This window comes from Manacus candei, unplaced genomic scaffold (assembly GCF_025592945.1).
Source record: "Manacus candei isolate 608988 ecotype Guabito, Panama unplaced genomic scaffold, ASM2559294v1 h1tg000014l, whole genome shotgun sequence".
Classification (NCBI taxonomy): Eukaryota; Metazoa; Chordata; class Aves; order Passeriformes; family Pipridae; genus Manacus; species Manacus candei.
In genome coordinates, this window is record NW_026138062.1 from 81,770,659 (window position 1) to 81,787,099 (window position 16,441).

The 16,441-nt window shown below is 49.4% G+C and overlaps 1 protein-coding gene across 3 annotated transcripts in view; it reads left to right on the forward strand.

The window, feature by feature from the left end:
• SLCO2B1 (solute carrier organic anion transporter family member 2B1) overlaps window positions 1–11,456 on the forward strand; it is a 41,297-nt gene extending 29,841 nt beyond the window's left edge. For all 3 annotated transcript variants that reach the window (XM_051779504.1, XM_051779502.1, XM_051779503.1), the window contains 7 exons: window positions 1,497–1,661; window positions 3,012–3,204; window positions 4,101–4,260; window positions 7,356–7,519; window positions 9,128–9,192; window positions 9,979–10,099; window positions 10,899–11,456. In XM_051779504.1, coding sequence (XP_051635464.1) covers window positions 1,497–1,661; window positions 3,012–3,204; window positions 4,101–4,260; window positions 7,356–7,519; window positions 9,128–9,192; window positions 9,979–10,099; window positions 10,899–11,073 — 1,043 coding nt within the window. In that variant the 3' untranslated portion in view covers window positions 11,074–11,456. The remainder of the gene's footprint in view (window positions 1–1,496; window positions 1,662–3,011; window positions 3,205–4,100; window positions 4,261–7,355; window positions 7,520–9,127; window positions 9,193–9,978; window positions 10,100–10,898) is intronic.
• Window positions 11,457–16,441: the final 4,985 nt, after the last annotated feature.

The window sequence follows — 16,441 nt, forward strand, 5'->3', positions numbered from 1 at the left end:
TAAAGGTGATCTTCAGAGCATTTAGAACACTGTGCTTGTGACTTGTTTGTTACTCTTATGGTCCCTACAGACAGTTTCAAAGACATTTTTTGATTATTATTGTACAGTTTCCACTTGCTTTTAATATCTGCCCAGCTTCCTCCCTGGAGCTGGGAGGGAGATCCAATTAGTCATGAGGAGGTGATTGCAGAGGACAGAAATCTTCCTGTGACCTGCTCAGTGTTGTACTTTTAAGCTCTGATCTGAGGTGGCAGAGGGGGCATAGTTTGATTGACAAGACCAAAAACTCTGGGGAAAAGAGCTTTTTGGTGGAAGATTCCCACCAACTTCCAGAAGAAGCTGGATTAGCTCGCAGGAGGTCTCAGTTGAGGTTTCATATTTGCAGTATGGCTGGAATATGCTTCAAAAATCAGGATTTTAGTGATAGTTAGGAGAAAAACCACCTCCCCTCTTGGGTTCACATTGGTCTAACAGCCCATTCCCTCTCCAGCTGCCTGCTGCCCTCTCAGCTCTCCAGTGGGTCAGTATTTTAGGGTCCTTGACCACATCTTGCATGCTTGGACCCTCTCTAATGACCTGCTTTTGCTACTCCCCAACATTTTTGGCTGCTTGCCTGACCCTGAGAGCAGAGTGCTGAGCCGGAGAGGCAACACTCCCCTGAACAGGAGCTTAGCCTGTGGATTTGGAGGACCCTGCTGCATCCACAGAGGGTCCTTTTGCTCTTCACATAACATTTAGGACAACTAAAATAAACACACAGCTTGGGGCACCTCCCAGAAGAGCACCAGATAGTTCTCCCAGAGCTGCTGTGCTGGAGCAGATAGAAAGATTGTCCCAGTTGTTTGGGAGCTGCTAAGAGTTAACACCATTAATTTATGGCAGGCCCTTGCATTAATCCTCCCTGTTAATTCCTTATCTCTGCTCCAGCATATTGGCTTTCCGAGCCCTCAGCTGGGAAACTCGTCATCTGTTTGTCTGGAAGTTGCCCTTTGCAAAGCCAGGCAGGGAGCACGGGGGGGAGGCAATGGCTCAGGGGGAGCAACAGCAGCAGAGAAAGTGGGTTTGGGGTGTCACAAAGGAGAAATCACTCCAGGATGGACAATTCCAGCCTCCCAGCTGGAGGATGTCAGCACTGGGCACCCTGGTTCCCCAGGGTGTCTGTCTTTGCTAAGCAGGCTGAAGATCCCTCTTTCTCCAGGGTTCAGCCACAGGGGAATTTGCTGGAGTGTTTCTTGCCTGTAAACAAAGAAAAATTGCATTTTTTATGATTGAAACAAAAAGGACATTGAAATTGCAACCGCAGCAAACAAATAAATTAACTTTTAATGACTTCCCATCTCCTCTTGTGTTTGTGTTAGCAGAAGCTCTGCCAGAAAGCTCCAGGGAACGAGATGAGCTTTACAGTCCCTTCCCCCCCGAGCCTTTCTATGATTCTAGGATTCATATTTTGCTGTACCCCTGCTCTGTATGCAACAGCTTTGCCCTTCTCCTTTCAGGTTTTCCTCTGGTGCTGCTGAGGAACCTGCGTCACCCCGTTTACCTGCTGGTGGTGCTGGCTCAGGTCAACATCTCTGCCATGGTTGCTGGTTTAGCAACGTTCATGGGCAAGTTCCTGGAGAGACAGTTCTCCCTCACAGCATCCTTTGCCAACATGATCATTGGTAAGTGTGGCTGAGCACTCCTTAAAAAAATGATGTGGAAATTACAAAGAATTCCTCTGGAGCTGCTGGTCTCCTTCCATGACCCACAGACAGACATGGCACAAGGTCCTTGCCCATACACTTGCTCAGCTCCTATCTGCTTGCTTTCCTTCCTTTCCACTGCAGCCTGAGCTTGCTGGGATATTTTAAGACCTGGAGAAATGTGTGTTATCTAAAGCTGTTCTCTGTAATCAAGGAGAGGAAGGGAACTCACTGCATTGAGGGAGCGGGGAAACATCAGATGTGAATTCTGCGTGTTCTGTATCAGGGATTACTTCACATCCATCGTTGGGTTAACAATCTGAGGTGTGCAACAAATAAATCAGAAGAAAGTGAGCAGAGCAGGCTGGCAAAGCCCACCACCCTGGGCTTAACACAGGCAGGAAGGTTAAATGCTGAAGCAGTTGTGTCCTGCTGAGCTGTTCCCAGCCTTGATTTACCCTCTCTGTATTTCATGGATGAACTTCCCTACCCTTTGTTCCCACCACCAAATCTTGCTTTGCTGCCTTCTGATAGATCAAAAAGCTTTCTGTAGTTGAAAATTCCTTCCTTGCAGGGTATTTATGGGCTGAAAGCAGCCTCCCCATTGGTTCTTTGCTGAATTAAAACAGTCTGCACTTCTGGAGCTGAACTTTGGGCTCCCATTGTAAAAATGGGGTTTGCAGAACACCAAGACTGTGGTGGAAACCTTCACAGTTTTACAAGGGTGACAATCCTGCACTGTGTGAAAATTAAACATTTTAGGTTTACTTGGTGTTTCCTCCTGTCTACACTGAAAAGTCAGTTTCTGGGTGAAGCACAGCTTCCCACTGCTCCCTACATCTCCCATCCGTGGGTACATAAGGCAGCCAGTTTGCTGTGAGATCCTGCTGGGTTTGAAAAGCAGCTTTTTTGTAGCATTATTTCACCAGTCCCTGCAAAAACCTTGGTCCCTTCTGCATCACCTGTGCTGAAAAATAGAACTTCAGCAGCAAATCTTCTGGGCCTTTGCTGTGTGAAGGGACTGAGATGGCTCAGAGGATGGAAAACAACATATGATGATAGGACAAGGGGGAACGGCTTTAGATCGGATATTAGGAAGGAATTGTTGGCTGTGAGGGTGGGGAGGCCCTGGCACAGGTTGCCCAGAGAAGCTGTGGCTGCCCCATCCCTGGAAGTGTTCAAGGTGTCCAGGTTGGATGGGGCTTGGAGCAACCTTCCAAAGCTAGTGGAAGGTGTCCCTGCCCATGGCAGGGGTTTGGAACAGGGTGATCTTTCAGGTCACCCAGACTGTTCTGTGACTCTGTGATTCCTTGACCTGCCTTTCCCCAGGTGCTGTGAACATCCCGGGGGCCATGGTGGGGATCGTGGTGGGCGGTGCCATCCTGAAGCGGTTCCAGATGTCCTTGAGGCAGTGCAGTGCCATGTGTGTCCTGGGCATGCTCCTGTGCCTGCTGGTGGCCTTCCCCCTCCTCTTCCTCGGTTGCCCCACGCAGAAGGTCGCGGGTGTCACCTACAGCGACAGGTACCAGGCATGGGCATGGGCAGGTCACTCCCGGGGCTGTGGGCACACCCCAGTCCAGGTACATTCCTCGGGGGAGAGGTGTGAGTTAAGCAGAATGCCCAGAAATAGGTTTATTCCCTCAGGAGAAATATTTAATGGTGATAAAATAAGGCTAGGAATTATTGTGGATAAACACTGAATCCGCTGCATCCTCAAGTTTAGGGCGGAAAATATATTTTTAGTTTATCCCATGCATGGGGTCATTTGAGCTTTATCTCCTTAGAATTAAAACCTTTTTAACATAAAGATATTTAGGAACAGAGTTGTAAGAGTCCAATTGGTGGGATTTCCTACTGAAGAATAAGTGTAGCGTGGAACCTGAAGTAAACACATTTTTGGCACAAACAGCACAGGATTAAAATTCCATCTTGGAAAGCAGAGCAAGTTACGCACCCGTGAATAATTTGGGCAGGGGCCAGCCCTGGGATCACACCTTGAAAGCTGTGGCTGCTTCCTTGTGCAGCTACAACATGGGCAGGAGCTTCTTGTCTTCCCTCAAGGCTTGATCCAAGTTTCTGTGAATCCACACCTTCAGTGTCTTGTGGTTTTGGTGGAACCTGGTCCTGGCCCTCAGTGGGGAGCTCAGAACATTGCAAGTACCCCAAACCCCCACATTTGGGACCAAATATGAGGGAAGTGGGTGACTGCCTTAACCATTTGTGGTCAGGATGCTTTGCCCAGGCAGAGCAAAGCCTTGGGGGGTTACAGTGGAATTTCCCCACTCATGTATGGGGAAGGTTTGGTTGAGCAATCAAGGGGTTTTTTACTAATCTCAATGTACACGTGGCATGTTTTCTATGCAAGATGCATATTAGTGATGCTCAGTACTTTGCATTAATATTTTCTCCCTGCTGCAGCTCTGAATTTGGGCACCACGAGTTGGAGTGTAACCTGCAGTGCAACTGCCCCGAGAAGGCCTATAACCCCATCTGTGGCTCCAACTCCATCGAGTACACCTCGCCTTGTTCTGCTGGCTGCAGGGCTGTGAGCATCCAGGAGGACACCAACATAGTCCTGGTGAGTCATTCCCACTGGGCATGTGGGATGGCTGAGGAGGGATGACCAAGGCACTGGCAATTAGTGGTGTTTGTTAGTGTTGGACAAACTCCGTGCGATCCATGTGGAATGTGCAGGGAAGGTTGGGCAAAACAGCAAGGAGAAACCTCTGAGGCATCCAATATTTTAGGTGTCCTTCCACACTCACCTGACCCCCAAGGGAAGGTTTTGCTCCCCAAACCCTGGCTTCCTTCCTTGAGTGGACTTTTTCCATGGAAGATGCAAAGACTTTCTGCTTTCCCCTCATCTCCAAATGGTCACCAGGAAGGTCACCTTCCTGAGCTGTGTCTCCTGTGGTGGGACAGGAGGATGTGCAGGATGGGAAGACCAAGCAGAGCACTTTGCATGACCCCAAGTCTGTGGATGCCCCTTATACTGCTGTGATTTGCCCCGTCCTTGAATAGGCACCTCCCAAAACCAGGATCCCAATTTAGGCACCACATACCTGAAGTTCCCTGGAACTGGATGGAATCCATGTGCTTCCTCTTTTTTCTGGGGTTATGAAGGGAAAATATCCATACAGGAGGTGCTCACTGTCACATACCTCAGTGTCTTGCATCAGTTGTCACCCAAACTGCTCTCCCAAGAGGATTTGCCTCAGGGAGCAGCTCTGAGTGCTTTGAATACCTGGAAAATCATTAGCAATCCATATAGGATGAGTAGTTTCCCCGCTGTGTTCTTGGCACAGGATATACTGGCAGCATGGGACTGTCTGGGCAGTTAGCAGCATTTTGTTAATTAACAGCTCTTCATTTTAATAACAATTATGTTTTCTGCCAGAGCTTAGTCCCAGATGTGCTTTTCTGCATCCCCGGGCCTGCCTTTTGTGCAGCAGATCCTTTTCAGCTGCTTTTTTCTTGCTCAAAGATGCCTCCAGCCCTTTGACATCCTGTTCTCCTCAGTGTGTCCCCATCCATTAATCCTATAATTATGTGTAGCCACAGCCTACAGCAAAACCAGGGCTCCTCTGATGGTGCCACGCCAACACTACTTGGCAAAGCCAGCATCAGCTCTTCCTTTCAGGTATTACCTGTTGAATGAAAGGAAAAAAGACATTATTGCGTTTATGGCATTCTTCCAGCACCTGTTTTGTTGGAAATTTTACACTTTTCTTAGCATTTGCAGCCTCTCTGCCAGGGCAGGGACCCGTGGCACTCATTGTCTGCTGCTTTCCGTGTCCTAGGGTTTCCAGAAACCCTCCCAGTGTGCAGAAAAACCTACAGTTGTGTGCTCAGCTTTGCTGCAGCCCTTCCAGAGGAGCCTTGCTTTGACTCCTTTTAAAGTTCTTGGATGCTGAAAGCCATTTGCTGTTTGCATCAGCTGATATCCCCAAATTCCATGGGCAGCAGCAGGAGCCTCCAAATTTTATTCAGGAGTAGGACCTTGCAGTGACAACCTGTAAGTGCTTTGCTGTTTGGTTGGGTGCAGTGTGACCTGTTGAAGTGAGGTGGCCACAAGGACTTCCCTGGGAAGCTCTCCCTGCTGGAATCTCCATTGCCACAGGGCTCTCCTGGGTTTCTGTGCCCCCTCAGCTCTCCCTGTCTACAGTCATGGGTGGGATCAGCTGCCAGCCAGGTCAGATCTGAGCTGGTCAGCACACATCCCAGAATTTAGAGTCCAACAAGGTCCCAGCTGGGACTTGCTTTCTCAAGAAAACAATTTCTAAATGGTGCTTTGGTGATGTTTGACCCTGAAAAACCCTGGGCTGGCTGTGTGCCAGAAGCCACAGCCCTGGTTTCAAGGCTGCTCTTGGGTTGTTCTCCTCTCCCCAGGTGGTTTTTCCCAGCCCTAGTGTTGCATCAGCCTTGTGGCACTGCTGCCCAGACAGTGCATCTCCCAGGGACAGACCCCCCAGAGGCTTTGTGGTTTGTGCCCTCTGCTCAGAGGGTTTTGCAGCTGGGGTCATGCTCCCTGCTATACAATCCTCTGGGGTTTGGAATGAAAGGGGCAGAGCCTTCATCCCCAGCCCTCTGTCTGCACTTGGCTTTGTGCGAGTCCCCTCAGTGTGGTGACCCTGATTCTCTGTAGAAGGTGGTGGTGACACAGACGGAGCGAGTTTTTATTTATCTGATTGCTTTTTTGTTTGCTGCTTGGGCCCAAATTCGCCCCAGCTCTCACTTATCTGTGAGGGGTCCTCTGCAGACCCACCTCTCCCTCCATGGCTGCAGAAGGAGCCCAAAGGATGAGTTTGGTTTAGTCCTTTTCAGGTAGCTGAAGAAGATGAATCCCCATGTTCATTTCAAATATTGAATCCTCTTTGCTAGAGGTGGGAGGAGGGATTGTGTCCCTTTTCATCCTAACTCTCCCCCCACGCTCTCAGCCGGGAGCAGTTCCCTGTGGTCACAAAGCCACTCTGCAGGCAGTGCTGTAGGAACAGGGTTTTGGGGGACCCTGAGCTGCTTCTGCCTCTGGGATCAACCTTCTACAAACTGCCACCCCTTTGTAAAACTGTGCAACCAAAAGATCATGCTGATTTTATTTAAAAGTCACTTCTGAAAATGAAAAGAAAAAAAAAAGGAGAGAACTGGAACTAAAAAATGGAGAAAAGGAAAAAAATCCTCATCCATCACCTCGAGGCATCTTCCCTTTGCTAAGGTTCTGCCAGTTATTTATGACCCTCTCTCAAAGGTGAGGTTTTATATTTTCCCCTTGTAAGTGTTTTCTGATTTAAGACTTCTCTGAGCCTGGGCTCTGGCTTTGGCTGCAGCTCTGCCCTGCACACAGTCCCTGCATGAGGGGTCTCCCTGCAGGACACAACTTGGGTACAGGTGACAGAGCCCAGGCAACCTGTGCCAGGGCCTCACCACCCTCACAGCAAAGAATTCCTTCCCAGTATCCCATGTAACCCTGCTCCCTGGCAGTGGGAAGCCATTCCCCCTTGTCCTGTCTTTCAATCCCTTGTCCAGCTTTCCTGGAGCCCCTTTGGACACTGGAAGAGAGGTGTCCCTGAGTGCTAATTACCACTAATTAGTTACAGACACCCTCAGTATGGCAGCTGGCAGCTTTGCCTTCTACCTTCAGATGAGCAGCCTCTGGCTTTTCTCTCCCCTTTCCAGAACTACACCAACTGCAGCTGCATCTCCAGAAATGGGAGCTTTGCCACTCCCGGGACCTGCGGCACCGGCTGCTCCCACCTCTTCCTGCCTTTTGTGGTCCTGTCCTGCCTGGCCGGGATCCTCGCCAGCACATCCCACACCCCATCCTTCATGCTCATCCTCAGGTGAGCAGCTGGGGCAGTCACGGCCTGGGTGCAGCCACAAAGGCCTCCAGAGGTGATGGTTGGGGGTCCTTGGGTTGAGGAGGAAGGTTTTCTCCAGCTGAGGGTTAAACCAGCCCTGTGTTACACCTCGTGCCCAGTTCCTCACGGTGCTTTGACATGGATTCTGCATGTGTTGGTGCCTCTGCTCCTGCCATCTGGCACTGCATGTGGATGTCCACCTTCCAGGCTGGGAATGGGAGCAGGCTGGGCTTTGCTGGCAAGCCCTGGTATGGCTGGGCAGGACAGAAACATCACAGGTATCCCCAAGCTGAGACTTGCTTTTGAAGACCCTGCACTGACAGAGTTCCTGCTGCTGTGACACCACAAAGGCTCTTCCAAGGTCTCCTTGGCCATTGCTGCTGAATGCTGCAGAATTAAGCAGCAAGTGGAGACTTCAGGCTGCTGGAGGCTTTGCCATGGAGCTGTGTGGCCAGGTGCTCCTGGAAGGCACTATGGTGGGTGTCACACCCGAGCAGCACCTGGTGGGTGTCACACCACAGCATCTCCATCCACCCACGGGGCCATGGGGGTCACAGGAATTCCACATGGCCCTCAGCAGCCCCATTCCTGGGCTCAGCACAGCCTTCAGAGCCAGCAGCCATCCTATTCCTGCTCCCCACCTCTGGCTGGTACCTCAGCAAGGAGATGCACCATTAACTCGGCATTGGTTTAGCTCAGCAGTATTTTGGCTCATTTTGATGCAGTTCTGTATTGAGTTAAGAAGTTTAATTACCTTCCTTTGCTTGGATACAGCCTCCCTTCCCAGGGCAAAGAGGCAATTAGGACTCCAGCTTCCCACCCCCTTGGAAAGGTGCCTATGGGGCAGCAGCAACAGCCTAAACATGAGACCCAGACTAGTGGAGCTGGACCCCAGAGTGAGCTGACCTGGGAATGTGCTGGAAGAGAGGGGAAAACCATGGAGGAATCCTTGTATTAGTCTATAAATGATGCTTCCAAGCACATTTCTGTGGTTGAAACATTCCAAACAGTTGCTTTTTAGAGAAAAGCTGTGGTTAAAAATCTGTTTTTACTTTGACTGCCGAAGCTGTGAGTGCTCCAGGCAGTCCCAGAAGAAAGGGGATCTGAGTCCCCTGAGGGTGATGACCTGGATGTCCTCTGCCACCCAATCCTCTCCCATGTGTGACCAGCAGGAACCACAGCCTGGAATATTGATTCCAGAAAACTAGAGTACCACCAAAATAGACACTGGGGCTTCCCACCCCAAAACCAGCCACTTCCTCAGCATGTAAATCCCTTGTTCAGTTACAAAAAGCATCCCTTGTGTTGCTTGTGTTTTACTCCTGGGGATTCTTTAAATGAAAAGCAAAAATACTTTACCTGAGCTCCTCCCTGTCTTTTAGGGAGGATTTTTCAGGCCGAGGAAAAGCTGTGGTCAGTGTGTGGCCCTAATGAATGAAACCTCATCTTCGCTGACCTAAATGGGAACTCCCTGGGGTCCTTGGTGGCTGGGATGAAGGACAACTTTTTGGGTGAGGTGCTGTGCCAGGGAGGGAAACATCCACCTTTGTGGGATTGGCCAGAGGGCAAATTTTCCTTTTTGTTTTTCAGGAGCATCCAGCCTGAAGACAAATCCTTTGCTGTTGGGATACAGTTCATGCTGCTGAGAGTTTTAGGTAAATTAAAATGTGTTAAAAACCCATCCTGGAGAATAATGGCAGCTCTTGGAGGTCTGTAGGGATTTCATCCCTGATGCAGCAGGAGTGCTGTGTATTCAGACTAATCAAAGCCTGTCCTAAGCCAGAGAAAGATGCTGCATTGCAGGTCTGGGGGGCTGCACATGGGGAGGGGACAAGGCACTTCCATGGGGGTAAATTACATAATTTAATAAAATAAAAGGAGGCTGGAAATACCTTTAGATTCAGGAGGTTGGCCCTTAGTTGTGGGTAGGTATTGCTGTGTTTGCCTCCAGCACATCAGAGTGGCTTCAAACCTTGTCCTGTAATCCCACTAATTATTTTTCTGATGGTGAAAATCCATGTTCACCTGGAGGCTCCCAGAACATGCCACAGCAGTGCTGGAAAGGGGCATAAATGCTCAGGGCATGAAGGAGGTGGTGGAGTCACAGTCTCTGGGAGTGCTCAAGAGGTGCCTGGATGTGGTTTAGGGGTGATTATGGTGGTGCTGTGTTGACAGTTGGACTTGAAGATCTTGAAGCTCTCATCCAGCCTTGATGATTCTGCGATTCCTGGGATGTGCAATGAGAAAGAACTTTCATCTCAATGGGGAGCAAACACACAGCCAGGCCTTGGCGTGTTGTGCAAGACCAGTGGCGTCATGGGCCACAGCAAAGGCCATCCCAAGCCACTTCCCAGCCCTTTAGCACACAGGGAAGTCACCAGGCTTGGGTGTGTGCCAGCAGAGCAGCTCCCTTGGCATAACCAAGCCCTCTCTGCTTCCAGCGTGGATGCCGGGGCCCATCCTGTACGGCAGCGCCATCGACACCACCTGCATCCTGTGGGAGAAGAGGTGTGACAGGAAGGCAGCCTGCAGATACTATGACAACACCCTCTTCAGGCAAAGGTAGAGCTGACCCAGCAGCAGGAGGGCTGAGGGGGTAGAGGGAAACCCAGGGGGAACGTGGCACCCACCTCTGACACGGGATAAATTGCTGGTGAACAAACAGGGGTACTCACAACCCCCTGGGCCAGGATAACCCCCAACAGTGGCCAGGAATGGTTTGGAAAACCACTGGCACAGGCCCAAACCCCACCAGAGACTGTGCAAACTTGCTGCTGTAACGCACAGAGGTCCAGTTCCAGGAGAACCCCTGCAATCCTTCACTGGAACAACCTCCCTGGGGACACAGCAGAGTCCTCCTCACTGGAGGCTTTCAAGATGAGAGTGGACAAAGCTCTAGACAATCTCCCCCAGGCTCCCTTTCCCATGGAAGGTTGGACCACATGGGTTTTTGAGGTCCCTCCCAACCTGAGCTGTTGTGTGATGCTGTGGTGACTCCTTTTACATGGATAGACAGAAGCAGCCTGTCCTGGTGTCTTCTCCATGGGGGAAATGCAGCAGTGGGGATCAGCCCAGCCCCAAACCTGCCTGTGAGGTGCTGCAGGGGGCCTGGGGACATTGAGTATTGGTGCCCTGGGGTTCATCTTCCAAAAAAACACCCCAACTCGACACACAGAAGACATCAAATGCAGCCTGTGCATGGTGAGGAGGCTGGGAAGGAGCTCTAGGTGATGATATTCCATCCCCATGGCAGGTTCATCATTGAATGACTCTCTGACCAGTAGCTGTGTCAAGTCCTTTCCACCCTTGAGCCCAGGGCAGTGCCCTGGCCACTCTGATTTGTTGTGTTCCCACACCACAGGTACCTGGGTCTCCAGTTTTTCTTTGAGGTGGGAGCCTTCCTGTGCTTCGTGGCCGTGTACGTGATCCTCAGGAAGCAGGAGAGGGAAGCCAGCAAGGCAGCAGAGACAAAGGCAGACCCAGAGAAGGAGAAGCTGGCAGGAAAGTCCACAAAGACCCCGGAATCCAAAGTGTGACACCAAGAAGGTGACTCGTGATCTGTGTCTGGGGAGGTGAAGCCACCCACCCCTGAACTGTGAAGGGTGGATGGTGATGGACCATGGGGCTGCTTCCTGATCTTCTGGGTGGGAATAACTCCTCCTGCACTGCCCTGGGAGTCCATCCATACGTTGTTCTGCCTCTTCCACCTCGCTGGTGCAGCTTGTTCCTTCACACGGATTATTCCACTCACCGTAACCTTTGGATGCTGCAGCCTTCAGGATTTATGTCCTCCAAAGCATTTGTTCCTGTTGACAGTCTTGGTGATGCCAGCACTGAACAGCTGAAGAGTTTTGTGTGTGTGAGGGGTTTTTTTTAGCAATAAATCATTTTTAAGAAATGGTTTTGTACTGAACTCATAGATCTCCGTGAGTGATGGTCTGTCCTTGCCCCCAGAATGTTAGCTGTGCTTATTGCCTTTCCTCTCAGGGTGTTAGATGGTCTCTCTTCTTGAAGGCTTCATCCAGCTCCACCTGACATTGCTGGGATTTTTGTCACTGGCTGTGGACCTTTCCAAGGACCAACCTACACATCTGCTGAAGCTTTGGTGGTGAGGGGCAGGGATGAGGATCCTGGGGAGGGGGGGACATCAAAAGGAACTGGAGAAACTCCAGTACCTGCAGGCTTGGGGCACTTTGCCAGCAGGGCCATATTTTGCAATAATAATTATAATAATAATAATAATAACTCTTATTTTTGAGTTATCAGTACTTATTTTCTGATTCTCAGTGCTTATCACAGGAGGTTACTAAAACACCTGAGTGTTTAGGCTCCTTCCTAGTTTGCAGCTTGACAAAGACAGGACTTTTTCCAGAGATGCAGTATCAGAGAGGGAGGTTGAAGCCATCCCTGTCCAGCCTGGGCAGAGCTCTGAGCTGAGCACAAAGCCCATCAGCCCTGTGCTCCTTGAAGGGGTTTCTGTCTGTGATTATGGGGTAGAAGTTGAGTCTGGGGTTATTTTGGTGCAGCTGCCTCTGTTTTCTGCATTTATCCCATCCTGGGGCTCCTTTCCTCTCAAGCCCAGGTTGTGTTGCTGCTCTCCTACCACCAGTTTTCAACCACAGACCACGGGGGGAACTTGTCATTTTTGGCTCCAGAATGGAATTTAGTAGAGAAGACAAAACTTCTAAGTTCAACCCAAATATGCAGAAGAGAAACACACAGTGGAGAAAATTCACTAACTCCTTCCACCCTGGCAAATAGTCCTCTGGTGAGGGCTGGGTTGTGCAGAAAAGAGCTATGGGGGAGGATGGGAAAGCCTGTAAGTGACTGATTTAGATAGTTCTAAATATCTACCAGGCTCTTAGCCCAGCCATTTTGAGAGACCCAACTACCACAGTGCAGACTGAGAGATTAATTTGAATTTTTTAGGGTCCTGGGGTTTTTTTCCCCTATTTTTATGCAGTGCTTCATGTTCGTTGAGATGGTTGAGACAGTCTACAGCCCTGTTCACAGATATCAACTCAGAACTGACTTCTGGCTTCAAAGAAGGTTCTAGAAGGCAGACAGTTGTCTGAGTGGATGTGGGTGGACCCACTCAAAGAAGGACAAGTAGCATATGCTGGCCATGACACCCCAGATCTGGGGGAGTTTTGCAGTGTTTTCAATTCTCAAGGCAGCATCTGTTGCTAAACCAGACAGGAGTGGAATAAGAATGAGGTTCTTCAGACCGGAGTAGGGAAGAGGCAGTCCAGGATGCTCTCAGGGGTCACTCCAGCTCTTGGCAGCCCAGGAATCTGTGGCATCCTTGCTGCATCCTGTGGAGAAGAAGGTTCTTTCCTGGCTCTGCACAAGCCCTCGGCTCGCAGGCGGTTTCCTGCCTTGCTCTGCACAATCCCAAGTCGCTCCAAGGTACTTTCCAAACCTCAACAAATAAATAACAACACACTTTGTTTTGCATGGAGTGAAAAGTCAGGAGCTGCCACATGCTTTGCCAGGAATCTGCCACAGATTTGCTTCTTGGCCCAGAGAAGCTGTGGCTGCCCCACCCCTGGAAGAGTCCAAGACCAGGTTGGATAGGGCTTAGAGCAACCTGGACTAGTGGAAGGTGTCCCTGCCCATGGCAGGGGGTGGGACTGGATGATCTTTCACTCCCAGAAAGGCCTGTTCTCCCTGCTGGGCTTGGCACTCCATTTCTATTTTCCACTTGGAAAACTCCTATCCCATCATGTGAAGGTTTTTTGCTCAGGCAATGCACAAGGTGGCACAGCCTGAATTCTTCCTTTCCTGGTTACCCCTCCAGCAGAGGAGAGATCCCTGTGGATAAGCATCCAAGGTAATTGCAAACAGTGTGTCAGCTTTGTGGTCAGCTGTGGGCCTGTTATTATGCCTTTGTTCTGGTAATTCCCATTAATTTGGGCTGGAGTTTCTATCAAGAGAAATAAACCCACTTTTTTCCCCTTCCCCTCCTCTGTGCTCTTTGAGCAGGCTGTTGAAAGGGACTGACTCGGCAGAGAAGATTAAAAGGAGGCAGTTTGGAAAGGCTGGGAGGAGGATAAAACCCAGGGAATATGAAAAGGTTGTCAGCACCCAGGGAGCAGGAGGAGGAGTGTTTGATGGGGAGCAAGTGGCAGGCAGGTAGGAGGGTTGCAAAGGGAAGGAAGCAAAGGAAGTCATAGCAGCAGCAAAATCCACCCTGTTCTGTTCTCCAGGTTTTCCCCAAGGGAGATACTCCCCTGGAGACAGCTTAAAATAGAATTTACAGAGCAGTTCAGGATATACCTCAGCAGCCATACATTTCTTGGGGAAGACTAACAGGGGTGAATCCAGCTGGGCCAGGACTCCATGAACTTCTGGAACTGAAGCACTGGATGTTTTCAGGCAGCATTTTGTGGTACCAGGAGGTCACAGACCTGAAGGTGCTGGTGAGAATTGCACAGGGAGAAGAGGAGGAATTAAAACAAAGCATTAAAACAGAGCCCAGAGCTGCTTTATAACTGATTATGATGCTCATTCCTCTGGAAAAAGAGCAAAGCTGAAGCTTTTAAATAACCTGCAATCCTCCTGTGGTGTATTTAGCTCAGCTCCATCTCTTCCTGAAATGTCCCTGGGCCGCTGCTCCACTGCAACCAAACCCAAAGGGTTTCTCCTGCTGTTGCAAGAGCAGGTTTTTCACCAGAGGGGATGGTCCCAGTCCCATGTGGGTTTGGTGACTGTTCACAGAGTGCCAACAACATGTGTATCAAAACTCTGTGCATGCTTCCATTCAGATTCACCCAAACTGCCTCTGGCAACCTGAAATCTGTTCCCAGGAAATGCTCATTGAAGAGACACAGTTTGTAGCAAAAAGACAAAGAATTGCTGTGCCTGGAACTGTGGATAAAATCCAGTCCCCAGGCTGGGGAAGAGGAAGGCAAGTAATCCAAATACCTTTATATAAAAGGTAGAAATGCTTAGTTCAGGAAAATCTGGGAAGTTCCCACCAGGACACGGGAAAGATGAGCCAAGGAATCACTGAGCTGCTGCCAATTAACCCCACAATTCCCAGAAGTTGGGGGTTTCTGGAAGATCTTAGGGGAAACAGAAGTCAGGCAGATCCAGACCCACTGAGCACTGAAAAGATGCTGAAGAAGTTACTAATTCATCACTTGGATTATGATGTCATGGATTGTCATGGAGAGATCACATCAAACATTTGATTTCTCCTTTGGGCAGGTACCTGGCCCACCTGGAGAAGCTGTGCTACCTCTTGACTGAGGGAAGGATTTTGACCCTACCCCACCTTATTCTCATAAACTAATTTTCAGACACATGGAACTATGCAGAGAGGAGGGGGGAAAAAAAGGGAGAAAGAACAGGCTTAATTAGAAAGCTTCACTTCCAGGGGTTTCAGGTAATTTGCTGCCTACTCAAAAGGATTTCTCCAGAAGGATCTCACTAGGATCTGTCCTGTCTCTAGTGCTAATCAATATTTTAATTAATTACTTGGGTGATGAGAGAAGCAGGAACTAATAAAATTAGTGCTGTGGATGGCAGGGTTGGAATTCAAATAATTCCCAGCAGATTGGGAGAAATGGCCTGAAATGGATAATACTGGGATTTAACACCCGGAGCAAAACAGGAAGGAGGGCTGGGGTGCAAAATCTGCCCTGTGAGAAAGGGGATGGGGCAGCCAGTTCATCCAAGGGCAGAGGGAAGATCAGTTGTTTTTAAGGAGAAAAAATATAATTTGTGGAAAAGATGGAGGGGCAGGAGCAAGCTTCCCTTCATTGAGGAGCCTGAGTGAGCTGCAATGCCCTGGATCCAGTGGTGGAAGGGTTTAGGCAGGAGTTTTAAGCTCATATGATCCCTTCAAATTAACTTGGCATTCACCAGAATTCACTTGCTGTCCTGTGAGGAGAAGATACAACGCCTTGTACTCTGAGGCATAAAAATTATCTCCCCCCTTGCTAAATGGAATATGTTTTCCTTCTTGTTGCAGAGTGTATCTCCCCCAGCTGGGCTCACTCGAAGGTCCAAGCAAACAGAGCAGAATAAATCAGGAATTATCTACTGTGTTTGAAGACAGGTTGAGTAATGATTACTCATGAAATATGAAATTCATCTTCGGGGCTTAATGCACTCGCTACAAAGTTGTGCAGGAGCTTGTTGTGGAAGGTTCTGAAATGATTGTGGCAAGGGAACGACATCCTTTATCCCAAGGATCTGATAAGAGCTGACACTGCATCATTGAGCATATTCCCAGCTTCATCCTAATCTGCAGCTTTCAGGGTGCTGAAGGACAGGAGTGTTTTCAGACAGAGCTGATAAAATGCTGCTGGAACATTTTAATCCCTCACTTTTCCAGTTAAAATGTCATTTGCTAAAGAGACCAGAACCTCGGGTGGTTCCAAGCTGTGCACACTGGGATAACTTTCTGACAAAACTTCAGGAACAAAAAACAACATTCCCAGGCTAAACTTGCTATTGAATCCTTACAGTTGCTCTTAAAAAAGGTTTTCCTTTCCACTCTCCCCACCTCCTGCTTCTCCCAGTGCTGTGACCTAAATACACACTGGCCACTGTGTGTATCCAAATTGAGCTCACTCAGTTTTGGGGACTCTGTACTCATTTTTCTTTACCCCCCAGTTTCTGACTTCTTTCTGCAGGAGTGCTCTGGAACAAAGGCTGGGCACAAATAAAATAGAGATATTCCAAAATCCTTGCAAACAGGCCACTGAGGGAGAAGGAGGGTCTGACCAGGCTGAGCTGTGGTATGAGAGGCCAAGAGGAGGTACCATCTCATGCCCCTCATCCTGATGTCCTCTGGGAAAACAGGATGGATCCATGCCCAGCCTCAGGGAAAGGAGATGCAGCAGCTTTACTTGATTCACAAAAAATCACAGATATTCACAAAAAGAACCAAAA